This window comes from Carcharhinus amblyrhynchos, chromosome 19 (genome assembly GCF_965287045.1).
Source record: "Carcharhinus amblyrhynchos chromosome 19, sCarAmb.v2.hapA, whole genome shotgun sequence".
In the NCBI taxonomy this organism is placed as follows: domain Eukaryota; kingdom Metazoa; phylum Chordata; class Chondrichthyes; order Carcharhiniformes; family Carcharhinidae; genus Carcharhinus; species Carcharhinus amblyrhynchos.
In genome coordinates this window covers 3,105,329-3,131,738 of record NC_137342.1, presented here as the reverse complement: position 1 = coordinate 3,131,738, position 26,410 = coordinate 3,105,329, and the positions used below count along the sequence as shown (strand labels likewise).

The window sequence follows — 26,410 nt, the reverse complement described above, 5'->3', positions numbered from 1 at the left end:
AGTCCAGTTGAGTTTCTGGTCAATGGTAACCCCATTGTGGGATTCGGTGATGGTTACACCATTGAATGTCAAGGCGCGGTAAGTATCTCTTATTGGTGATGGCCATTGCCTGACGTTTGCAGGGTGCGAATGTTACTTGCCACTTGTCAGGTCAAGCCTGGATATTGTCCAGATCTTGCTGCATTTGAACATGGAAATGCTTCAGGATCTGAGGAGTTGTGAATGGTGCTGAACATTGGAGAAGTTCACCAATGATTGCACACTTCTGACCTTATGAAGGAGGGAAGGCCATTGATGAAGCAGCTGAAGATTGTTGGCCTTAGGACACTATCCTAAGGGACTCCTGCAGAAATGCCCTGGACTGAGATGACTGACCCTCCACAATTGCAACCATCTTCCTATGTACCAGGTATGACTCCAATCAGCAGAGTGTTTGCTCCCACATACCCACTGATTCCAGTTTTGCTAGGGCTCCTTGATGCCACACTCGGTCAAATATGGCCTTGACGTCAAGGGCTATCATTTTCACCTCATCTTTGGAATTCAGTTCTTTTGTCCATGATTGAACCAAGGCTGAAATGAGATCAGGAGTTGAGTGATTCTGGTGAAACCCAAACTAGGTGTCATTGAGCAGGTGCTGCTTGATAGCACTGTTGATGACCCCTTCCATCACTTTACTGATGACCGGGAGTAGACTAGTGGCTAGGTTGAATTTGTCCTGCTTTGTGTGTACAGGACATACCTGGATAATTTTCCACATTTCAGGGTAGATGCTAGTGTTGTAACTGTACTGGAAGAACTTGGCTCGGGGAGCGGCAAATTCTGGAGCACAAGTCTTCAGTAGTATTGCTGGAATGTTATCAGGGCCCTTTGCCTTTGTAGTATCCAGTGCCTCCAATCCTTTCTTGATATCACGTGGTTAATCAAATTGGTGGGAGACTGTTACGCGAGATGCTGGGGACCACTGGAGGACGCAGAGATGGATCATCCACTTGGCACTTCTCGCTGAAGATTGCTGCAAATACTTCAGCCTTATCTTTTGCACTGATATGCTGGACTCCTCCATCATTGAGGATGGGGATATTGGTGGAGTCTCCTCTCCAGTGAGTTGTTTAATTGTCCACCATCATTCTTGACTGGATGTGGAAGAACTGCAGAGCTTAGATCTGATCCATTGGTTGTGGGATCGCTTAGCTCTGAATATCACTTGCTATTTTTGCCGTTTGGCAAGTCGTCCTGTTTGGTAGCTTCACCAGGTTGACACCTCATTTTTAGGTATGTTCGGTGCTGCTCCTGGCATGCCTCATGCACTCTCCATTGAACCACTGGCTTGATGGTAATGGCAGAGTGGAGGATATGCTGGACCATGAGGATGCAGATTTTGCTGGAGTACAGTTCCGTGGCTGTTGACGGCCCACAACGCCTCATGGATGCCCAGTCTCGAGTTGCTAGGTCAATTCAAAGTCTGTCCCATTTAACACGGTGATAGTGCCACACAACACAATGGAAGTTATTCTCAATGTGAAGAAAGGACTTCATCTCTACAAGAACTATGTGGTGATCACTCTTATCAATAATGTCATGGACAGGTGCACCTGCAGCCGGCAGATTGGTAAGAGTGAGATCAAGTATGTTGTTTCCTCTTGTTGGTCCCTTCACCACCTGCTGCAGACCCAGTCTAGCAGTTATATCCTTTCGGACCCAATTGATTCCCGGCTCGGGTCACTGTCCATGTGGAGTTTGCACATTCTTCTCGTGTCTGTGTGGGTTTCCTCCAACAGTCCAAAGATGTGTGGATTAGGTTGATTGGCCATGCTAAAATTGCCCCTTAGTATACTAGGATGCTTAGGTTAGAGGGATTAGCAGGTATAATATGTAGGTATATGGGGGTAGGGCCTGCTCCTATGTCTTATGGTCACTTTCTTGATTTCTGGGACCACCTCCTCGGGTTGCATTACTATTGCTACCTTTGTATTTACAACAATAACTAATGTGTATTCATTTGGGTGGCACGGTAGCACAGTGGTTAGTACTGCTGCTTCACAGCTCCAGGGTCCTGGGTTCGATTCCTGGCTTGGGTCACTGTCTGTGTGGAGTTTGCACATTCTCCTCGTGTCTGCATGGGTTTCCTCCAGGTATTCTGGTTTCCTCCCAGAGTCCAAAGATGTGGGGGTTAGGTTGATTGGCCATGCTAATAAATTGCCCCTTAGTGCCCAGGGATGTGTAGGTTAGAGGGATTACTGGGTATAATGTGTAGGGATATGGGGGTAGGGCCTGGGTGGGATTATGTTCGGTGCAGACTCGATGGGCTTCTTTCTGCACCGTAGGGTCCTATGATTCTATGATTAATGCTATTTCCGAGCCATGCTTGGTGGTGGACATTGAAATCCCCTACCCAGAGAACATTTTGCACCCTTGCCACCCTCTCTGCTTCCTCACTGTTCAAACATGGAGGAGCACTGATTCATCAGCTCAAGAAGGACAGTTCGTAGAAACCAGTAAGAGGTTTCCTTGCCCATGTTTAACCTCCTCGCTATCTGCAGCTCTCCAATCTTTGTGCACCCGCAAACTAACTGAACAGACCACTTACATTCTCCTCCAAATCATTTATATATATTACAACAGGGATCCCAGAACTGATCCCCGTGGAACATACTTCCAGTCAGAAAAAACACCCTTCCACAACTACACTGTCTTCTGTGACTAAGCCAGCTCTTTATTCACTTTACTAGCTTACCACAGTTCCCATGTGACTTCACCTTCTCTATCAGCCTGCATGAAGGATCTTATCGAAGGCTTTGCTGAAGTCCGTGGAGACAACATCCTGCGCTCAATCATCTTTGTCACTTCCCCCAAAGACTCAATTAAGTTTGTAAGACACAACCTCCCCTCACACAAAGCATGCTGCCTATCACTAACAATTCCATATTCTTCCTAACATGGGTAAATTCTGTCCCTAAGAGTCTTCTCCAATAATTTTCTTACCACTGATGTAAGGCTCACTGGCCTGTTATTTCCCAGATTATTCCTGTTGCCCTTAAACAAAAGAAACAACACCGACTGTTCTCCAGTCCTCTGAGACCTCTCCTCTGATTAAAGAGGATAAAAAGATTGGGCACAAGGCTCTAACAATTTCCTCCCTTAATATTCTGGGATGGATCCCATCAGGTCTCAGGGACTTGTCTATTATTGCTTTTCAAAACACTTACCACCACCACCTTTTTCACATTAGCACGCCCTAGAACATCAACATGCCCCTCTCTAGATTCACCATCCACCATGTCCTTCTCTTTTGTGAATACCAATACAAAGTATTCATTAAGGATCGTGTCCACATTTCCCAGCTCCATGCATAAATTCCCTCCTTTCCCCTCGAGTGAACCCACCCTTTCCCTAGCTATCCTCTTGTTCCTTATCGACGTATAAACTGTTTTGGGTTTTCCTTAATTTTGTTTGTCAAGGGCATTTCATGGCCTTGTTCTTACATTTTCCATAATCCGTCCACATATCTGTTCCTCTATCGCCTGCTGACTGTTGGGAGGCCTGTAGCAGACCCCTATCAAAGTGATTGCACCCTTCCTACTCCTGAGCTCTACCCATATGACCTCTCTGGATGAAGCCAAAGTGTCCTCCCTCAGTACAGCTGTGATGTTTTTCCTAATCGTAACAACTCCCTCCACCCCCTTTACATCCCTCTCTATCACACCTGAAACATCTAAATCCCAAAATGTTAAACTGCCAGTCTTGTCCCTCTCTCAACTAAGTCATTATAATAGCTACAATATTATAGTTATATGTATTAATCCAAACTCTTAAGTTCATCTGCCTCGCCTATCATACTCTTCACATTAAAACTAATACAGATCGTACCGCCAGTCCCCCGTATTCATTAATCTCACCCTGTCTGTTCTTCCTTGCAGCCTTACCAGCCTTGTCTCTAACTCCTCCTTGGTCATTTCACACGCTGACCTACTGCTCTGGTTCCCACTCCCCTGTGGCATTAGTTTAAACCCTCCCGAGCAACACTCGCAAACCTCCCTGCCAGGATATTGGTGTCCCTTCAGTTTAGGTGCAATCCATCCTCCTTTTACAGGTCCCACCTGCCCTGGAAGACATCCCAATGATGCACATTGCTGAATCCCTCCTACCCACACCAGTTTTTAGCAACATATTTAATTGTATTGCGTTCTTATTCCTAGTCTCACTGGTGCATGGCACAGAGAGTAATTCCAAGATTACAACCCTAGCGGTCCTGCTTTTCAATTTACAATTGAATTCCCTGAACTCCCTTTGCAGGAACTCGTCATTTGTCCTGCCTATGTTGTTAGTGCCAAAGCATACCATGACCTCTGGCTGCTTGCCCTGTCTCTTGAGAATGTTCCATGCCTGCTCAGAGACATTCTTGACCCTGGCACCAGGGTGGCAACCATCCTGGAGTCTCTTTTGCACCCACAGAAACACCTGTGTCCTTAACTATAAATCCTTTAATACTAACCCAGTTTCCAAATAATTGGGATGGCACAGTGGTTAGCACTGCTGCCTCTTAGCGCCAGGGACCCAGGTTTAATTGTGACCTTGGGAGACTGCCTGTGTGGAGTTTGCACATTCACCCCATTCCTGTGTGGGTTTCCTCTGGGAGCTCCAGTTTCTTCCCACACTCCAAAAATGTGCAGGTTAGATGGATTAGCCATGGGGAATGTGTGGAATTACACACACACAGATAAGGGAGGGAAGAGGGTCTAGCTAAAACACTCTGCTGGAGAATCAGTGCACTCAATGGGTTGAATGGCTTCTTCTGCACATAATTCTATGAAATATCTATCTCTGTCCTGTAAGAGGGGAAAATAAGTGATGCAACTCTACCAAATGTTTTGCTGCATGTGTCTTGACTACTTTTAATAATGTCAAAATTATGGAGAGATAGTAGACACAGGCAACACAAGGATCAGTGAGCTATCAAAGCAGCACTATGACTAAATATTTCAGTGGCTTTGAAGCTGCCATCTTTTGTTGATACATACAGATGCAGAGGAAAGTTGGCTAAATAAACAGGATGACAGACTAAAAATTATACAGGGAAAGGCATTGCCCAACGATTTCTAGAAATCAGAAAATGTTTGTAGCAGCATAGTACTTTTTTGTTTGCATTGATTAGCTTCCCTTCCCAGAAAACTGTTATTTGGTAGCTAAACCCTTGTATCTGCAGTCCTCTAATGCTGCTTCTTGAGCCAAGATATTAACTCCACCTTTGGAGGCCACTTTCAGTTGCCTAAATCCTAAAGCTCTGGAATACTCTTTCTACACTTCTCTGCCTTACTTTCCTCTCCTTTAAGAGGCTCCTTAAAGCCTACCATTTTGAACAAGCACCTTTGAATTAATGTCCATGTGGCTTGGTGTCATATTTTGTAGCGCCCCAAGACATTTTATTACATTAAAGATGCGATTAAATTTGTGGTTGATTTAATTCATTGCTTCATTTCTCTGTAATCTAGTCTAAATCATAGAAAATCAACTAAAAAAAAATCAAAAGTTAGACATTCTTCAAAACATAACATTGTCTTTGTTATCTCTGGACTTGTCTATCTGAAAGCACTCCAGGCCAGCCTCCCACATCCTATGTTCCACAAACCCTGAGATGACCCAAAGCTGTGCTGTCTGCATCCTAACTTGCACCAAGCTCCATCACCCACAAATCCACTGTGTTCATTTTTCTACAAAGGCTCCTGGTTAAGCAACAGCAGTATTTCAAATTCACATTCTGGTTTCCAAATCCTTCTGATCTTGCTCCTAGGCTGAGCTCAGACCTGATAGAAGTCTACAAAACAAACAAGTACTATGCTGCTCAAATAGGCTTGACAGTCTCCCCCCCCCCCCCCGCCGAGTTGAAATGTCTAATATTAGGGGGAATGCATTTAATGTGAGGGGACAATTTAAGAGATGCGAGGGAGAAAATTTGTCTTTTAAAACAGAGTGGTAGGAGTCTGGAATGTCCAAGGGTGGCAGATATTATAGGGACATAAGGGGCTTTTAGATAAGCAGATGAATACAGACCAAGGGCAGGTCAAAGGAATGAGTTTAAATTGGTGTCATATTCGACACACGTGCTGTGCCGAACAGCCTGCTTCTGTGATGTACTGATTTATGTTCTATCTCCAATCTCCAGCCTTACAACTCTCAGAAATCTGGGCTGATCTAATTCCCCTCATTATCCCTCAATTGAATTTCTCCACTGGTCAGTGCCCATGCCTTCAGCTGTCTCGTCTCTGCCAGTTTGAAGGTGCTATATAAATTCCTGATTTAAAACATTGCTAAACTTCAACACAACCCTATTTTGTTTAGCCACTTTAATATACTGCGTAATTAAAAGCAGCTAGGATTTTTATAAATAAAAATTTAACACTACATTCTGCACTCTTTCCTCCTCTATCTACGGTATGCTTTGTCTGTACAGCATGCAAGAAATAATACTTTCCCGTATATACAAATACATGTGATAATAATAAATCAAATCAAAAATAAGAATTCAAAGCAGTCTTCTATTTTGTTCATTTGTTTTTCCAACATGTATCTTGTTCATAACCTGATGGAAAGTCCAATGTCAGCCAGTTCACTTTAATAATAATGACAATTATTTGAAATTGAAATGATACCTGTAAAGAGGACGAGTGAACTTCATTCTCCCCTGCACAGTAACCATTTCTAAAGCAAGAGGAATGGCTTTTTCCCACTGAGCTCGGAGACACAAACGCAACCACCTTCAGCGGAAGGAAAAAGAGTTTTCAAATAATTGTGCTGCAACTTCTATGATTCTACAGCTCTTGATACAGCCACTGAATTCAACAGTCTTAATTCCTATATTGCCGTGCTGTTGACATTGCTTAATTTAAATGATTGGACAATTAACATGTTAAATTCAAAAATTTTGCATTACTAGGATTAGACATTTATTATTCTTGTACGATGCACTTAATTTATAAATCAGCTTTATTTGCTCTCAAGTTAACAGATCCAGAATCAATATATTTTACCGTAGTCTGCCCATCATCTGTTGACTAAATTTCTCTACTGAAATACTCTGTCCCTACAATATTGCATTTTTGTACACTTCACTACTTTGTCCCCCCACCATCACTTCCTCTGAAAGTGCAGACTCATTTTGGGATGAAATTCCATAGGTAGTATTAACCCCTGAGTACTTAACTCAAGTATGATGTTAACACCAACAATAAACTCACTGCCCAGAGGCTCAGACCACAAGATGTAGGCCATTTGGCCCATTGGGTCTGCTCCGCCATTCAGAATGGGCAGATTGTTTGAATATGGGAAATTGGGGCAACTGCAGATGGGAAAATTCACATTTCTCCAGAATGTCTACAAATTCTCAAAGCAGCTTTGCAGGTGGAGGCTGTGGTTAAGAAGGCGTATCGTGTACTGACATTCATCAATCGCAGAGTTGAGTTTAGGAGTCGAGAGATAATGCTGCAGCTGTATAAGTCCCTGGTCAGACCCCACTTGGAGTACTGTGCTCAGTTCTGGTTGCCTCATTACAGGAAGGGTGTGGAAGTCATAGAAAGGGCGCAGAGGAGATTTACAAGGATGTTACCTGGATTGGGTGGCATGCCTTATGAGAATAGGTTGAGTGAACTCGGTCTTTTCTCCTTGGAGAGACGAAGGATGAGGGGTGACCTGATAGAGCTGTATAAGATGTTGAGAGGTATCGATGGAGTGGATTCTCAGACGCTTTTTCCCAGGTCTGAAATGGTTGCCACAAGAGGATGCAGGTTTAGGGTGCTGGGGAGTAGGTACAGAGGAATTGTCAGGGGTAAGTTTTTCACTCAGAGGGTGGTGGGTGAGTGGAATCAGCTGCCGGCAATGGTGGTGGAGGTGGATTCGATAGGGTCTTTTAAGAGACTTTTAGATAAGTACATGGAACTTAGTAAGATAGAGGGTTATAGGTAAGCCTAGTAGGTAGGCACACACTCGGTGCAACTTGTGGGTCGAAGGGCTTGTTTGTGCTGTAGTTTTTCTACGTTTCTATGTTTTCAGGAGCAATCCAACTGAAGTGATAGGGGTGAGGAGCCCGGATTGATTTTCCTATCCACAGTCCATGTACACAAAACCTGACAGTAGCACCTCAGCACTTTAATGATTTTCAATAAATCATACCTGAATTTGATCTCTGAATTTTTGACGTCATTAAATTTGTAAACTTGTTCCATTCTTTTCACATTGTTGAATCGCAGTGGAGGCTAAAGACCAGAGAGAGAAGTGGTTACTGTAATAAAGAATAGCACTGTATATTTAACATTAACTCAAGCATTGGTCCTATCCAAGATCATTTTCTTACTTTCTAAATATTCAGTCACTCTTTGTAGGGAGAATTATTAAAATGAATTTTAAAATCAGCTACAGTTTACATTATTTTTCTAACCTATTCTTAAATATTAATTAGCCAATGGAATAGTCCAAAAGAAAGTGTTAATAATGTTCCTAAAGATTCACTACACAACATCCATCAATTTCATTATAAAATGTAGAGCTTTAAAATCCTTCAATGAGTGAAATTGCTTTGCCCTTTTACAATCAAAAGGTAAATGCTTTTCAGAGATGCAGCACATCAGTTAAATTAAGATAATCTCCAGTAGATAGTTTAAACACTGGATTTTACAGACAAAAACTACACTGCATCCTTGAATATAAATGTCCTCTTTTGAATACGTTAATCTTTAAAGAGAATATCTAATCAGAAAAGTGAAACTTAAAACATATTAATATGCATTTTTCTAAGATCACATTTGAATGCTTCTCTGAAATCCATAAAATTTATTTATTAGTGTCACAAGTAGGCCAACATTAACACTACAATGAAGTTACTGTGAAAATCCCCTAGTCGCTATACTACGGCACCTGTTCAGGGACATGGCCTAACCTAATCAGCACATCTTTTGGACTGTGGGAGAAAACCCACATAGGCACAGAGAATGTGCAAACTCCACACAGACAGTGATCCAAACTGGGAATTGAACCAAAGTCCCTGGTGCTGTGATGCAGCAACGCTAACCACTGTGCCACCATGCTGCCCAAAGAACGACCAATGCTATTTAAAAAATACAACCAAATTGAAATCAACACTTAAGATAATACTTAATTCTTCACAAGATGCAATATTTAGTAAATCTTTATGATCTCCACTTCAGAGAGTCAATCTATGCAGTCACGTTCTGACACATTGAACTTCAATTCACACAAACCCACATCCTACCTCCAAAAGCAAAAGAGCAAGAAATTCAATTTTTTGCCCTGGTGTCATTTCCTTCATGTCACCTTCTGTAAAGCAATCCAGCTCGACATCTGTGGCCTGAAAACAATGATTCTATTCAGTATATATGCACATAATTAAAAAAACAAACTTCATATTGATGCATCGGCATCAAATCAGTTTCAATTGACATTTATAAATTAATAGTAACAAGATGTTATCAATATAATATGTGCTTACAAATTTAAAATGAAAAGGTAAAATCACGTAAACAGTTTCAGGACACTATAGACCATTTTAACAACTACAGTGGACTCAGATCAATCACACAAATTAAAGCAACAAGTTGAAAATAGGTCTACTTTATTAAACAAAAACTAAATTTGCAGAAAATTTAACTTGTGGATTCCCACCTGCTGCATTATGCTGCTTAATGGAATCATAGTATTAGATATTCTCACTTCTGATCCTTTGGAGCAGACTATGTGTCAGTAATACAGTGCGCAGCTCAGGAAAGGGACTGAATATTTCAGATAGAATTACCATCCAGTATTTGCTCACACTGAAAGCAAGGCAGATAAGGTATTGTTTGAAAAAATAGAAATACATTCCTTTGTGGGCATCAGATTGCAAATGGAATAAATTCAATTTGTTCCATTTTTAAGATTAGATTTAGATGACTGGCGGTTCTGTGGGCGTGAATGAGACTCCAGGATGGTAGTCTGCCTCCCTGGTGCCGGGGTACTGGATGTCTCAGAGGGTAGGAAGCATATTAAAAAAGGGAAGGTAATCAAACAGATGTCATTGTACACATTGGTGAAAATGATGTAGGTAGAAAGAGTGAGGGGGGTCATACGAGAGCAATTCAGGGAGATGGGGGATTGCTCCCAGTGCCTAGTGCTAGTGAAGCTAGGAACAGGGAGATTCTACAATTGAACACGTGGCTAAAGGACTGGTGCAAGAGGGAGGGTTTCAAATTCATAGATCATTGGGAAGTCTTCAAGAGAGGATGGCACCTGTACTGAAAGGATGGGTTACACCTTAACTGGAAGGGCACAAATATCGTGGCTGGGAGTTTTGCTAGAGTGTTTCGACAGGGTTTAAACTAATATGGCGGGGGGGTGGGGATCAAAACAGTAGGTCAGTAAGCACTAAGGCTGGGAACGAGCTGGGGGCCAGGGCAAGGCTAGCTAAGAAGAACAGCATTCTGGAGGAGGATGACCTGAGCAGGCCTGGAGGTCTGGAGTGCTTCTGCTTCAAAGCAAGGAGCATAACAGGTAAGACAGACAAACTTAGGGCCTTAATGCTTACACGGAATTTGGGTGTGATTGCAGTGACGGAGACTTGGTTAAAAGAAGGGCAGGACTGGCAGCTGAATATTCCAGAGTATAAGTGTTTTAGGCGAGACAGAGGAGGGGCTAAAAGAGATGGGGGAGTAGCAATATTAGTTAGGGAGTATATTACAGTGGTGCAGAGGGTGGACAATTTAGAGGGGTCATGTAATAAGTTGCTGTGGGTGGAGCTCAGAAACAGGAAGGATGCAATCACTGTGCTGGGGGGATACTACAGGCAACCCAACAGCCCATGGGAAGTGGAGGAACGGATATGTAAGGAGATTCTGCATAGGTGCAGAAAAAAATAGGGTTGTTGTGGTGGGAGACTTTAATTTCCCTCAGACTGGAAAGTGCTTAGGGCTGGGGGTCTGGACAGGGAGGAATTTGTAAAATGTGTACTGGAAGGTTCTTTGGAACAATATGTAGATAGCCCAACTAGAGAGGGGGCTATACTGGACCTAGTTCTGGGAAATGAGCCGGTCAGGTCGTCAAAGTTTCAGTAGGGGGACATGTAGCAAATAGAGACCACAATTCTGTTAACTTTAGGATAGTAATAGACAAGGCTGAGTGTTGTCCTATGGGTAGGGTGCTAAATTGGGGGAAGGCTAACTATAGCCTGATTAGGCAGGAATTGGTGGCCGTTGATTGGGAGAGGCTGTTCGAGGGTAAGTCCACGTCTGGCATGTGGGAGTCTTTTAAGGAACAGTTGATGGGGCTGCAGGACAGGCATGTGCCTGTAAAAAGGAAGGATAGGAAAGGTAGGATTCGAGAGCCATGGATAACCAGGGAAATTGAGGATCTGGTCAAAAAAAAGGCGTATATTAGGTCCAGGCAACTGAAAACAGACGGAGCTCTGGAGGAGTACAGAGAAAGTAGGAAAGAACTCAAACGGGGAGTTAGAAGGGCAAAGAGAGGTCACGAAATGTTCTTGGCAGACAGCATTAAGGAGAATCCTAAGGCATTTTATTCATATGTTAGGAACAAAAGAGTTGTCAGAGCGAAAAAAAAAAATCGGACCTCTCAGGGACAAAGGAGGGGAATTATGCTTAGAACCCAAGGGAATAGGTGAGATCCTAAATGAATACTTTGCATCAATACTCACAAAGGAGAGGATCATGTTGACTGGGAGTGTCTCAGAGGGAGGTGTTGAGCCATTAGAGAAAATCTCCATTACAAGGGAGGAAGTGTTAGGTTTTTTAGGGTACGCTAAAACTGACAAATCCCAGGGCCTGATGGCATCTATCCTAGGCTGCTCAGGGAGACAAAAGGTGAAATTGCTGGGCCTTTGACAGAAATCTTTGTCTCTTCATTGGACACAGATGAGATCCCAGAGGATTGGGGGATAGCGAATGTGGTACCATTATTTAAGAAGGGTAGCAGAGATAACCCAGGTAATTATAGGCCGGTGAGCTTGACGTCCGTGGTACAGAAGTTGTTGGAGAGGATTCTTAGAGATAGGATGTATGTTCCGTTCTAAATGCACAATCTCATTAGTGACAGACAGCATGGTTTTGTAAGAGGGAGGTCGTGCCTTACAAATTTGGAGGAGTTTTTTTGAGGTGACAAAAACGGTTGACGAAGGAAGGGTCGTGGATGTCCTCTATGTGGATTTCAGTAAGGCGTTTGACAAAGTCCCTCATGACAGTTGGTGAAAAAGGTTAAGGCTCATGGGATACAAGGAGAGGTGGCTAGCTGGGTAGAGAACTGGCTTGGCCATAGAAGACAGAGGGTAGTAGTGGAAGGGTCTTTTTCCGGCTGGAGGTCTGTGACCAGTGGTGTTCCGCAGGGCTCTGTACTGGGACCTCTGCTATTTGTGATATATATAAATGATTTGGAAGGAGGTGTAACTGGTGAGATCAGCAAGTTTGCAGATGACACGAAGATGGCTGGACTTGCTGATAGCGATGAACATTGTCGGACAATACAGCAGGATATTGATAGGCTGGAAAATTGGGTGAGAAATGGCAGATGGAATTTAATCCAGATAAATGCAAGGTGATGCATTTTGGAAGAACTAATGTAGGGGGGAGTTATACAATAAATGGCAGAACCATCAAGAGTATAGAAACACAGAGGGACCGAGGTGTGCAAGTCCACAAATCCTTGAAGGTGGCAGCGCAGGTGGAGAAGGTGGTGAAGAGGGCATATGGCATGCTTGCCTCTATAGGACAGGGTACAGAGTGTAAAAGCTGGAGTCTGATGTTGCAGCTGTATAGAACGTTGGTTAGGCCACGTTTGGAGTACTGCGTCCAGTTTTGGTCGCCGCACTACCAGAAGGACGTGGAGGCTTTGGAGAGAGTGCAGAGGAGGTTTACCATGATGTTGCCTGGTATGGAGGGTCTTAGCTATGAGGAGAGATTGGGTAAACAGGGGTTGTTCTCCTGGAAAGACGGAGAATGAGGGGAGACCTAATAGAGGTGTACAAAATTATGAAGGGTATAGATAGGGTGATCAGTGCGAAGCATTTTCCCAGGTCGGAGGTGACGATCACGAGAGGTCACGGGCTCAAGGTGAGAGGGGTGAGTATAACTCAGATATCAGAGGGACTTTTGTTTTTAAACAGAGGGTGGTGGGGGCCTGGAATGCACTGCCAAGTAGGGTGGTGGAGGCAGACATGCTGGGATCGTTCAAGACTTACTTAGATAGTCACATGAGCAGACTAGGAACGGAGAGATACAAACGAATGGCGTAGTTGGACCAATGAGTGGCACAGGCTTGGAGGGCCGGAAGGCTTGTTTCCTGTGCTGTACTGTTCTTTGAAAGAAATCTAGTTTGCAGGATGATGTGCTCCAGCAACGTGATGGTGCAATGTAATGTCAGAAATATACAGACAAGTGGGTCATCGCAATAGGCTTAGTAACAGGGTATGCAGAACCACATTAATGCCACATGGACACATGAAGCTCAGTCAGCAGATGCAAAAGCTGACATTTTGGACATTTACCCACATCACAATCAAATATCTCAAAATCTGAATAACTGGAGGCTAACTGATATGCATCTCCAGAATTTGTAACTATTTTAGAAACTTAAACAGAACAATTTTACTCACTATGCTCCAGCGTTTAGAAAGACTTGTGCAAACATCATTCATTGAGGTATCATAACTGCAAAAGAAATGACATGGGGTAAGGGGAGATACGAAGAAGTCAGGAAGTTACTTGGACAAATAAACTGGAAGGAGGCGTTCTTAGGGAAAAGTACCGAAGGAAGGTGGCAGATATTCAAGGAATGTGTGTCTGGAGCTCTGAATGACAACGTTCCGATGAGACGAGGGGGTTTTGGTGGGTCGAGGGAACCGTGGTGCACAAAGGATGTGTTGAACCTAGTCAGGAAGAAAAGGAAGGTGTACAAGAGGTTCAGGGAATTAGGAGATGTTAAAGATCTTGAGGAGTATAAGGACTGTAGGAGGGAACTTAAAAGGGAAATTAGGAGACCCAGAAGGGGTCATGAGAAGACCTTGGCGAGTAAGATTAAGGAGAATCCCAAGGCCTTCTATAAATATGTGAAAGGTAAAAGGATAAGAAGAGAAGGGATAGGACCGATAAAAGGTGAGGGGGGAAAGGTTTGTGTGGAACCAGAAGAAATGGCGGAGGTGCTTAACGAGTACTTCGCCTCAGTATTCACGGTGGAAGCCGATCTGGGAGATTTTGTTATGGATTTGCAGCAGATGGAAAGGATTGAGTACGTGAATATTAAGGAGGAGGATGTGTTGGAACTTTTGAATTCTATCAAGGTAGATAAGTCGCCGGGACCAGATGGGATGTACCCCAGGATACTGTGGGAGGCGAGGGAAGAGATTGCAGAGCCCCTGGCGATGATCTTTGCGTCGTCAATGGAGACGGGAGAGGTTCCAGAGGATTGAAGGATTGCGGATGTAGTTCCTATTTTTAAGAAAGGGAACAGAGATAGCCCGGGAAATTACCGACCGGTGAGTCTGACCTCAGTGGTTGGTAAGCTGATGGAGAGGCTTCTGAGGGACAAGATTTACGAACATTTGGAGAGGTTTGACATGATCAGGAATAGTCAGCATGGATTTGTCAAGGGCAGGTCGTGCCTTACAAGCCTAGTTGAGTTCTTCGATAATGTGACTGAACACATTGACGAAGGAAGTGCCGTGGACGGAGTGTACATGGACTTCAGCAAGGCGTTTGATAAGGTCCCCCATGCAAGACTTCTTGAGAAGGTGAGAGGCCATGGGATCCAAGGGCCTTTGGCCTTGTGGATCCAGAACTGGCTTGCCTGCAGAAGGCAGAGAGTGGTTGTGGATGGGGCTTTTTCTGAATGGAGGTCAGTCACCAGCGGAGTGCCTCAAGGATCTGTTCTGGGACCCTTGTTGTTTGTCATTTTCATAAATGACCTGGATGAGGAAGTGGAGGGATGGGTAAGTAAGTTCGCTGATGACACGAAGGTCGGTGGTGTTGTGGATGATCTGGAAGGATGGCAAAAGTTGCAGCAGGACATAGATAGGATGCAGGACTGGGCGGAGAAGTGGCAGATGGACTTCAACGCGGATAAATGTGTAGTCGTCCATTTTGGCAGAACCAACGGGATGAACGAGTACACTATTAAGGGCAGAAGTCTGAGTAGTGTTGAGGAGCAGAAGGATCTTGGGGTCCGGGTCCACAGGACTCTTAAATCGGCCTCGCAGGTGGAGGAGGTGGTCAAGAAGGCGTATGGTGTACTGGCCTTCATTAATCGAGGGATTGAGTTTAGGAGTCGGGAGGTAATGCTGGAACTTTATAAGACCCTTGTCAGGCCTCATTTGGAGTATTGTGCGCAGTTCTGGTCGCCTCACTATAGGAAAGATGTAGAAGCTATTGAAAGGGTGCAGAGGAGATTTACAAGGATGTTGCCTGGACTGGGAGGCATGCCTTATGAAGTTAGGTTGAGGGAGCTGGGACTCTTTTCCCTGGAGAGACGAAGGTTGAGAGGCGACCTGATAGAAGTTTACAAAATGTTGAGAGGAATAGATAGGGTGGACTCTCAGAGGCTATTTCCCCGGGTTGAAATGGTCGCTACGAGAGGACACAGATTTAAGGTGCGGGGAGGGAGGTTCAGAAGTGATGTTAGGGGTAAGTTTTTCACTCAGAGGGTGGTGAGTGAATGGAATCGGCTGCCGTCAGTGGTGGTGGAGGCGAACTCGCTGGGGTCTTTTAAAAGACTTCTGGATGAGTATATGGGGTTTAATGAGATTGAGGGTTATAGATAGGTCTGTAGGTTGGTAGGTGATGTGATCGGCGCAACTTGTGGGCCGAAGGGCCTGTTTGTGCTGTAGTGTTCTATGTTCTATGTTCTATGATATTCATTAGCTTTATCTTGAGATAACCTTAAAAGATCAAAACAAATCAATTCAACAACAACCTGTGTGATGACGACAGCAATTTTTCACAAAGGAAATCATCTCATTTATCCCACAGCTCAACTTTTGTCAGTTTCCTTTAACATTTTGTTTGTTCCAAATTTCTTTGCACAATTCCGTATCTATAGTTTTTGGTTCTAACAGTACCAAGGTCAATGGAAGAAAGCACACTCCCTCTCATCATCCAACAGGTTCTGTGGAAGCAGAATCTTTAGATATTTTTAGGGCACAATTCTTGATTAACAAGGGATTGTAAGGTTATCTGGGTAGGCAGGAAAGTGGAGTTGAAGTTAAAAATCAGATCAGCCATGATCTTATTTTGAATGGTGATTGGGTACAAGGACCATGTGGCTGATGCCCAATTCGTCTGTTCTTAAACAATTTTGAATCTCAGGTCTTCGAGGAAAATGTGTTTAACAGTTTTCTAAATTGGAAGAACAGGGCGATTTTTCAGTTGCATGTTTTGCACAATGCCCACATTTTGAGAGGTGCATGATTTTAAGACAATAATTAATGAGATTAAATTTAATTTAAGGTATTTGCTGGGAAGGGCACATGATTAGTTTACAGAAGTGCCTCACTTGCAAAAGTTATTTAAGCTCTTTTAGAATCAAAATATATTTTGTTCTGGTCACCTTACTACCGGAAGGACGTGGAGGCTCTGGAAAGGGTGCAGAGGAGGTTTACCAGGATGTTGCCTGGCATGGAGGGGCTGGGGTACGAGGAAAGGTTGGAGAAACTGGGACTGTTCTCCTTGGAAAGACGGAGATTGAGGGGGGACATGATAGAGGTATATAAGATACTGAAGGGAATAGACAGAGTCAATAGTGAGAGACTGCTCCCTAGATTGGTAACAAATACAAGAGGACATGATTTAAGGGTGAGGGGGGAGAGATATAATTTGGATATGAGAGGAAGGTTCTTTACGCAGAGAGTTGTGGGGGTATGGAACGCACTACCGAGTAGGGTGGTGGAGGCGGGAACATTGGACTCGTTTAAGGTTCAGTTAGATAGGCACATGAGTGAAACGAGGATGGAGGGTTATGGTAGGGGTATTAAATAAGGGTTAGAACCTCGGGAGAGACCGGAAAGGCAGGCTTGTGATTAACGTTTTTGTCTTTTATTCCGCAGGTGGAGGTCCACCTCGTTGTCAAACGAGGGGCATGCACACGGTGGGTCGTGCGTGGGCTACTCTTGGAGGTTCCAGGAGTGGCCTAGTACTTCGTGTCGGTGTGTGTGCTTGATCCTGGACCGGTAGAAGGGCGCCGCAACAGCTCGGTGACTAGCACTGCTAGCTGTGCAGATACACGGATTTGGGCCTGTGTCTGTGGGAGTTTGTGCATTCTCCCTGTGGATGCGTGGGTTTCCTCCGGGTGCTCCGGCTTCCTCCCACACCCCAAAGATGTGCTCTTAGGCTGATTGGTTTTACCAAATTGACACTATTCTCCCCTGAATCTGGCTAAGTCAGGGGTTCTATTCGTAATCACGCAGGGTAGAATAGATGTAGGGTGATGCGGCGGCGCGGGCTTGTTGGGCCGAAGGGCCTGTTTCCCGTGCTGGATTGTTCTTTGTTCTTTGAATATACATCAATACTCGATGCAAGCATATTACGGTTTCCGATTGTCAGACAGCGTGGAAAGGAATCATGTGAAAACTAACTAGCATCTCATTTATTCCATATGAAGTGATAACATTTAAATAAGAGAAAATGTTAATGGACAACAAAGGAAAGTTTAGATGCATGATGTATGTACAAGAGCACATAGGGTTCTGGTTTCCACAAAAATTACAGGAAAAATGACTTGTGTAATTAAGTACAAAATTGAGGTGACATTCATATGTACACAATACAAATCTTCAAAAAGGGGGCAATGGAAGTTAAAGCCGCATGAAATGATTTTTAAGTTTATTTCCCCAGAACACCAGGCCATTTCTAATCAAGCTGGCAACAATCACTATATGTTAAAAAAATGCATCATGTTCAAGTAAAATAGACAAATTAACAATTGAATAAGTAAAATGTGACTGATCTTCCTGTCAGGTAGAGGAGATCTCACCAACATGCATCATTACATATCTGCTAAATTACAGAATTCCAAATCACTGTGAATCATCGGTCCACTTGTTTTTCTTTATTCGCTGACATAATTCGTCTTGAAGCATTAGTTGAACATGCTAAGTGCTGTACTGAAATTCCAAGCAATTTTAGCATTAGTGCCAGCCTATTTGTCATTGTTTAATCTCAGAAACCTTACTGAAATAAGGGAGAGGAGACTTACTGTGGTGTGAATGGTGGCATTCCAGGAGAATGGAACCAGGTATTCCAGTCAACCTGATTCAAAATCTCAGTCTAGTGAAAAGTAAAAATATTAAATGTAATAGTATATATTGATCAATATCCCATCTTCTAATGTAAAAAAACACTAAATGAGTTTCAAGTTGAACTCTTTCAATATGTATAAGTACAGGTTGAAATTTGAATCTGCCTTAAGTATCTTCATGTGTAAAATAGGCATGATTCACTCATGGAATCAGATCCTATGCCCCTCCATTCTGAAACAAACTCTCACTGCTCAATATCTACACATGACCAACCTGCTCAGTATTTGCTTATTACTAAATCTAAAGGATATCACAAACCATCTGCCTGGGTGTTGAAATCAGACATTACCATCCACAGTATCGTAAGAAACAATAGTTTTTACTGTATGCTATTACATGTGAATAATAAATCAAATCAATATTTACTCAGATAGGGTTTTCAAGCTTCCCTGAACACCATGCAATTTCAGCTCCATGGCGACAGGCTTGGATGTTTGTCAAGAAACAATGGAAAAGGTTGTAGCCTGGGATAGTTCTGGAGCACTCCAGAATTATAGGGAGGAGATAGCTTGATCTTGGGATTGGATATAGCTCGGCACAACATTGAGGGCCGAAGGGCCTGTACTGTGCTGTAATGGTCTATGTTTCTATAAGGCAAGTTGCGTGATGATGGTGGAATAGGGGTGCGCGGTAAGCTGAGGAGCAGACTTCAGGAGAGGAATCAGGGTTGGGGGTGGGTTGTTTGGAGATGGTGGCTGAGAAACCCAAGGGAGATCAGATGATGTCAGTGTTGGGGTGGAGTGCACATCGAGGAATGAGGGATGTTTACAGGTTACTTCCTACAGCCTGAAGGAAGCATTTAGTCCTCCTGGTCCATAGCTGCGCTGGAAAAGCACATACCTGATGGATCCAGTCCTTCTCAACTCCTTTTTACTTGTTTCTCCAATGTCTAGGAAATCCAACACATGTTGAAAATAGAAACCCCATGAAAACGGAAGCACCTGGCCAGCTTCAAAGCTTTCAACTACCAAACTCTGAGTGGGAGTTGCTAGCATTGCGCCACCTCCATTAGTGAAAACGCAGGCAGTTTGAATTTAGGTTTGAATCTCACACCTGACTCAATCTCACGTTTTTAAAGAGGTTAAAATTGTTCTGCATCTTTCACTCATTCCAGTTGAGCTCTGTCAATTCTTCAGCAGTTTGACTGTTCACACTTTAGTGAACTGGAGCCGGAACAAACAGTAAGCTATTTTAATTCCAAAAGAGCAAGAGACAATACATGGCAATAGTTATGAGTAAACTCACTCAATTTAGTTAATCTAACATAGAATACAAAACTCTGGACAATCTACCCTTACCCAATAGGTTCTTTGTGAAAAAACCTTCTACATTCTTAACTCAAGCCTAACAAAGAGGACGGTCTAGCAGCTTTCTCCACGAAAACCCAATTGTTGTGTTTGTGTCTTATTTCCATAATCAGAGGGAACAGCCCATGTCTGACAAGGCATAGCAAATACCCAACTCATAGAACCTCAAAAAATGACAAAAGTAGTTTATTGATTATCTAGACAAATTAACAAATTATGATATTGTTCATTGGTAAACTTAATGCCAAGCCCACGAACATTTTAGCTACTTTTGTCTTGTAGATTTAACATGGAGATAGGAGCAGCACACGTTAAAAATTTCACATTTTGGTGATGGACTGCAACAGCCACAGTTAAGGACTGCCAGATAGGCCATATATAAACCTGGCTTTATTGAACATCTTTTTATTTGCCTACACCAAAATGGCAGACTGTACTTCCAGCTCGTAATGTCCCACCACGATGGAGGCTATATTGTGCCATTGAATTTCTAGACCCTGATCTCAAATATCATTAATAGTAAATTTATTAACATCTAGAATTCTTAAGAAACTAGGTTTTGGGGAGCATGGGAGGCCTACCAATGTTTAGTAGTACATGCAAGGATAGAGATGCTGCTTTTAACATGGTCAGATAATTGTAACATAACCAAGCGTTATAGAAACTAAATTAAACTTAGGCAACTTCTTGCAGAGTTTTGAAGTTGCTCAGTATGGTGGCTTGCCCATTCTATAGTGTGAGGCTACTCTGCAGCCAGTGAGTGGAAAGTGGGGAGAGATGAGGATTCCAAATGTTCCCTGAAGCACCGTTGTTATTAGGTTTTTTTTATTTAACACATGTACATATCTATGAAGTTATGAGTGAAAAGTGCAAAATAAAAATTTAGGACTTACACCTACAAGCTGATACTATCAGATTTCTATTTTTCTGGGATAACTGGAATCCATTTGGGATGAGATTTTAAAAAAAAAAGCCAAGGTAAAGAAAGCATTGGTAGAGTATAAGACCTCCAAACGATAGCCAGACTGTAGGAAAGGATATAAATCAGCAAATAATAGCAGTATGAAAAAATAACAATAATCATGGGTCATTTTAATTTTCATATTGAATGGGTAAATTAAGTTGGAAAGGTAGCTACAACAACAAATTCAGAGCGCATTAGCAATGGTTTCTTAGAGCAATATGTCATGGAGGCAGTGAATAGGCTACCTTGTATAGGGTAATGAGGCAGGTTTAATAAATGACTCAACAGTAAAAGATTCTCTAGGAAATAGTGATAACATGATAGAATTTAATACTCAGTTTGAATGTGAGAAATCTGGGTCAGAAATAATTGTGTTCAACTTAAATAAAGAGAATTACAATGAGGATAGAGTTAACTACAGTGGACTGGGTGGATAGATTCGCAAGAAAGACAGTAAGCAGGTAGTGGCAAGCATTTAAGGAGGTAATTCAAGACTCTCAGCAAAAATACATCCCAGTAAGGAGGAAATCTTCTAAGAGGAATAACCGAACCATGGCTAATCAAGGAAGTGAAAGAGAGTATTGTGAAGGGAAAAAGCTTATACAGGGGGAAAAAGTCAGTGATAGCCCTGAAGACTGGGATGAATTCAGAATCCAGCAAAGGAGGACTAGGAAGATAATGAAGAGAGAAAATAAACCACAAGAGAAAACTATTGTGTAGATGGTCTACACTTCCTGCTGCCTTGGAAAAGCAGCCAGCATAATTAAGGATCACACGCACCTGGACATTGTCTCTTCCACCTTCGTCCATTGGGAAAAAGATGCAAAAGTTTCAGAATATGTACCAACTGCCTCAAGAACAGCTTCTTCCCTGCTGCCAGACTGTTGAATGAACTTACCATATATTAAACTGATCTTTCTCTACAACCTGTGACTGTAACAGTATATTCTGCATGCTCTCCTTTCCTTTTCTCCCAAGTACCCTATGAACAGTATGTTTTGTCTGCATAGTATGCAAGAAACAATACTTTATACTGTATCCCAATACATGTGACAATAATAAATAAAATTAACCTTGCAAGGAATATAAAACCTGACAATAAGAGCTTCTTTAAATACATAAAAAGAGGGAGATCAAAGTGAATATAGGCCCCTTCGAAAATGAATCTGGGGAGACAGTTATTGAGAACAAGGAAATGACAGAGTTAGAGATATTTTGGATCAGTCTTTACAGCGAAATATACTTCAACATCCCATTAATATTAAAGAATATGGTGGAAAGAATCAAGTAACACCACTAGAGAAATTGTATTGGACAAACTTATGGGGCTAAAGGCAGATAAATCCCCTGGTCCTGGTGGCTTGCATCCTAGGAATCTAAAAGAAATAGATGCAGAGATATTGGTTACATTGGTTGTAATTTTCCAAAAATCCTTGGATTCCGGAGAAATACCAGAAGATTGGAAAACTGCCAATGTGATATCACTATTCAAAAAGGGAGAGAGGCAAAAAGCAGATATATATACAGCCTAACATCTACTGTTGGAAAATGTTGGAAATCAATTAGGGAAGTAATGGCGGCACATTTGGAAAATCACAATCTAATCAAGCAGAGTCAGCATGGCTTCATGAAAGAGAAGCTGTTTTTTTAGAATAATTTAGAGTTTTGAGGAAGTCTCAACTATTGTGAATAGAGGCAAACCAGTGTTGCATCTGGACTTCCAGAAGACGTGCAATAAGGTTAAATCATATAAGAGCCAATGATATTGAACGTAGTATATTAGCATGGATTGAGAACTGGCTAACGGGCAGGAAAGAATAAATGTGGACAAGGGGTTCTTTTTCAGGTTAACAACCTGTAATTAGTGAGGTTGCACAGGGATCAGTGCTGGCACTGCAACTGTTTACAATATATATTACTAACTTGGGGGAAGGCAACAAATGAACCACAGCCAAATTTGCAGAAAATACAGAAGTAGGTGGAAGGCAAGTTGCAATTAGGGTAAAATCTGATTAAACAAGGGGGCAAAAAGTTGGAAAATGTGAAGTTGTTCATTTTGAAAGGGAAAACAAAAGAACAGTATTATTTAAATGGAGAAAAACTGCAGAAAGGTGCAACACAGGCAGGGGGGCACTTGTGCAAGAAACAAGACAAGCTAGCACACTGGTGCAGCAGGTAATCAGGAAGGCTAATGGAATGTCGGCCCTTGTTGCAAAGGGGCTGGAGTACAAGAACAGGGAAGACTTGCTGTAACCGTACAAAGTACTGATGAGACTATATCTGGAGTACTGTGAGCAGCTTTGGTTCACTTATTTGAGGAAAGGTATTATTTCATTTTAGTCAGTTCAGAGAAGGTTCACTAGGACAATCCCCAGTATAGTGGCATTGCCCCATGAGGGAATGTTAAACAGGCTGGGATGCTACTTGTTGAAATTTAGAACAATGAGAAATGATCTCATTGAAACATACAGGATTCTTAAGGGGCTTGACAGGGTAAATGCTGAGAGGATGTTTCCCTTCTTGGGAGAGTCTAGGGCCAAAGGACATAGTCTCAGAATAAAGAGGTACAGGATGTGTCAGAGAGGATAGAGGGAATCTTGAAGGGCCAAGGGACCCAGGCGGATGTAATTATACATGTAGGAGAGAGGGACATAGGAAGGAAGAGTAGGGGGGAAATACGTACGCAGTTCAGGGAGTTGGGAGCCAGGCTGAAGTGTAGGGCCTCCAGGGTGGCAATCTCTGGGCTGCTGCCAGTGCCCAGCAATAGCAGGGATAAGAATAATGAGATCCTGCAGCTGAATGCATGGCTGAGGGATTGGTGCAGGACAGAGGGTTTTAGTTTTGTTGACCACTGGGAAGTCTTTGCAAAGGAAGGGCACTTGTATAAGAGGGATAGGGAACACTTAAATGGGAAGGATACACGTATTTCACCTGGGAGGTTGGCTGGAGTGTTTAGAACATAGAACATAACAGCGCAGAACAGGCCCTTCGGCCCACGATGTTGCGCCGACCAGTTTTAAAAAAAACAACGACCCACTAATCTAAACCAATCCCTTTTCGTCCATAAACCTATCCAATAAACGCCAAGACACCGTATGCCTTCCTAACAACCTTATCTACTTGATTTCCAACTTTCAGGGATCTATGTACACATACACCTAGATCCCTCTGTTCATCCACACTATTCAGAGTCCTCCCTTTAGCCCTATACTCGACACATCTGTTATTCCTACCAAAGTGAATCACCTCACACTTCTCCACATTAAACTCCATCCGCCACCTCTCGGCCCAGCTCTGCAACCTGTCTAAGTCTCCCTGCAAACTATGACACCCTTCCTCACAATCTACCACACCTCCGACTTTGGTGTCATCAGCAAATTTACTAATCCACCCAGCTATACCCTCATCCAGATCATTAATAAAAATTACAAACAGCAGTGGCCCCAAAACAGATCCCTGAGGCACACCACTCGTAACCGAACTCCATGACGAATATTTACCATCAACCACCACCCTCTGTCTCCTATCCGCTAGCCAATTCCTGATCCAATTTCCTAGACTACTCTCAATCCCATACATCTGAATTTTCTGCAGAAGCCTACCATGGTGAACCTTATCAAACGCCTTACTAAAATCCATATATACCACGTCAACTGCCTTACCCCCATCCACCTCTTTGGTCACTTTCTCAAAAAACTCAATAAGGTTAGTAAGGCACGACCTACCCGCCACAAAACCATGCTGACTATCTCCAATCAATTCATTACTCTGCAAATAACTATAAATCCTATCCCTAATAATTTTTTCTAAAACCTTGCCCACAACAGAAGAAAAACTCACCGGTCTATAATTCCCAGGGAAGTCTCTGTTCCCCTTCTTAGACAATGGGACAACATTCGCTATCCTCCAATCTTCCGGTACTATACCAGAGACCAACGACGACCTGAAGATCAGAGCCAGAGGCTCTGCAATCACCTCTCTTGCCTCCCAGAGAATCCTAGGTAAATCCCATCCGGACCAGGGGACTTATCTATTTTCAAACCCTCTAGAATATCCAGCACATCCCCCTTATCAACTGCAATACTGTCTATTTTACACCCCTGCAACCCAGTGTCCTCCTCAGCTATATTCATTTAGCAGGTTTAAACTATTATTTAAATTATATTAAATTAAATTTAAATATATATAAATTAGGCAGGGTTTAAACTAGTAAGGACGAGGACGAGGACGAGGACGAGGACGAGGACGAGGACGAGGACGAGGACGAGGACGAGGACGAGGACGAGGACGAGGACGAGGACGAGGACGAGGACGAGGACGAGGACGAGGACGAGGACGAGGACGAGGACGAGGACGAGGACGAGGACGAGGACGACTGGGAGTGAGTTGGAGGTCAGGGTAAGTCTAGTTGATAGGGAAATCCCCCAGGAGGAGGAGGATCCGAGAGGGCCTGAGGGTCTTAGGTGCATCTATTTTAATGCAAGGAGTGTGACGGGAAAGTTGGATGAACTTAGGGCCTTGATCGTTGGGCCAAAGGGCCTGTTTCCCGGGCTGATTTTGTTCTTTGTTCTAGGTGCCATTGTAAGACTGAGAAAAGGAGGAATTTCTTGAGGGTTGAGTGTCTTTGGAACTCCTTGCCAGAGAGAGCTGTGGAGGCAGAGTCCTTGTGTATATTTAAAGCTGAGATAGATGGATTTTTGGTCAGGAAGGGAATTAAGGGTTACAGGGAAAGGGCAGGAAAGTGGACATGAGGAATATTAGATCAGCCATTGAATGGTAGAGTAGGCCTATTTCTGTTCCCATTTCTTATGGTCTTCTTGACATTTAAAGAGATGCAGAAAAATTCCTAACCAAAATGACAACAAAAAGAAATTAATTCCACATATTTATCTGAAGGTACTAACCTTATCACTAAAGTATGAATACAGGCAATTCTTCCAGTCTTCTGTGGTTACACTGCTGTAGGCAAATATCTGAACATATGCCTTGAGGAAACCCATGAAGATGTCTAGCAACAAATGCAAAAAAAAATTCTTCAATATAAAAAAATCTAAAGGAATTTAAGACAATGTGCATTTACAAAACTAAATATTAATTTCTAATATGATGCATTCACCTGGTCCTCCAAGTAACTCCTCCAAATGATAAAGTAAGGCAAATCCTTTTTCATATGGAATCGATGAGAATGCATCATCAGGGTCAATCTCACAGAGCTTGGGGACCAGATTGGTCAGAGGATTAGTAGCACCAAATGTCTCAACCTAGCAGAAAGCATGAATTTCAAATCATCAATTTCTGAAAAGGTAACATCTATTAATGAATTTATATAGATTAACAGTTTAAAGTTGACACTTAAACATTGTGCACAAAAAAATCAAAGTAAAATTAGTACAAAACGAAATAAAAGAAGGATAATAGAAAGTTAGATGGGGCAGCATGTGTGGAGAGAAGCCAAATGTAAATATGTTCCTTCGTTAAATAAATCAAGTCAGAGGTCAGGAGTTAATATAACAGTTATTTCTTCTCTGCGCATGCGCAGGTTTCACTTTCAACAACAGTGCCCCAGTCAAGTGAAATGCACATGATCAGTGATTCTGCTGTTGGGAAATTGAGATGTTGAGAGTGGGCATGGTGGCACAGTGGTTAGCACTGCTGCCTCACAACGCCAGGGACCCAGGTTTGATTCCTGGTTTGGGTCATTGTCTGTAAAGTACATTCTCCCCGTGCCTGCTTGGATTTCCTCCAGGTGCTCCAGTTTCCTCCCGTACTCCAAAGATGTGCGGGTTAGGTGCACTGGCCAAG

At 42.8% G+C, this 26,410-nt stretch overlaps 1 protein-coding gene across 1 annotated transcript in view; it reads right to left on the bottom strand.

The window, feature by feature from the left end:
* The window catches only part of lta4h (leukotriene A4 hydrolase), a 70,359-nt gene that overhangs the window by 6,687 nt on the left and 37,262 nt on the right, over positions 1-26,410 (bottom strand). Inside the window, exons 12-18 of the mRNA XM_080207793.1 lie at positions 25,725-25,869; positions 25,513-25,616; positions 18,235-18,305; positions 13,646-13,700; positions 9,263-9,358; positions 8,167-8,249; positions 6,651-6,755 (exon numbers count right to left, since the gene is read on the bottom strand). Coding sequence (XP_080063919.1) covers positions 6,651-6,755; positions 8,167-8,249; positions 9,263-9,358; positions 13,646-13,700; positions 18,235-18,305; positions 25,513-25,616; positions 25,725-25,869 — 659 coding nt within the window. The remainder of the gene's footprint in view (positions 1-6,650; positions 6,756-8,166; positions 8,250-9,262; positions 9,359-13,645; positions 13,701-18,234; positions 18,306-25,512; positions 25,617-25,724; positions 25,870-26,410) is intronic.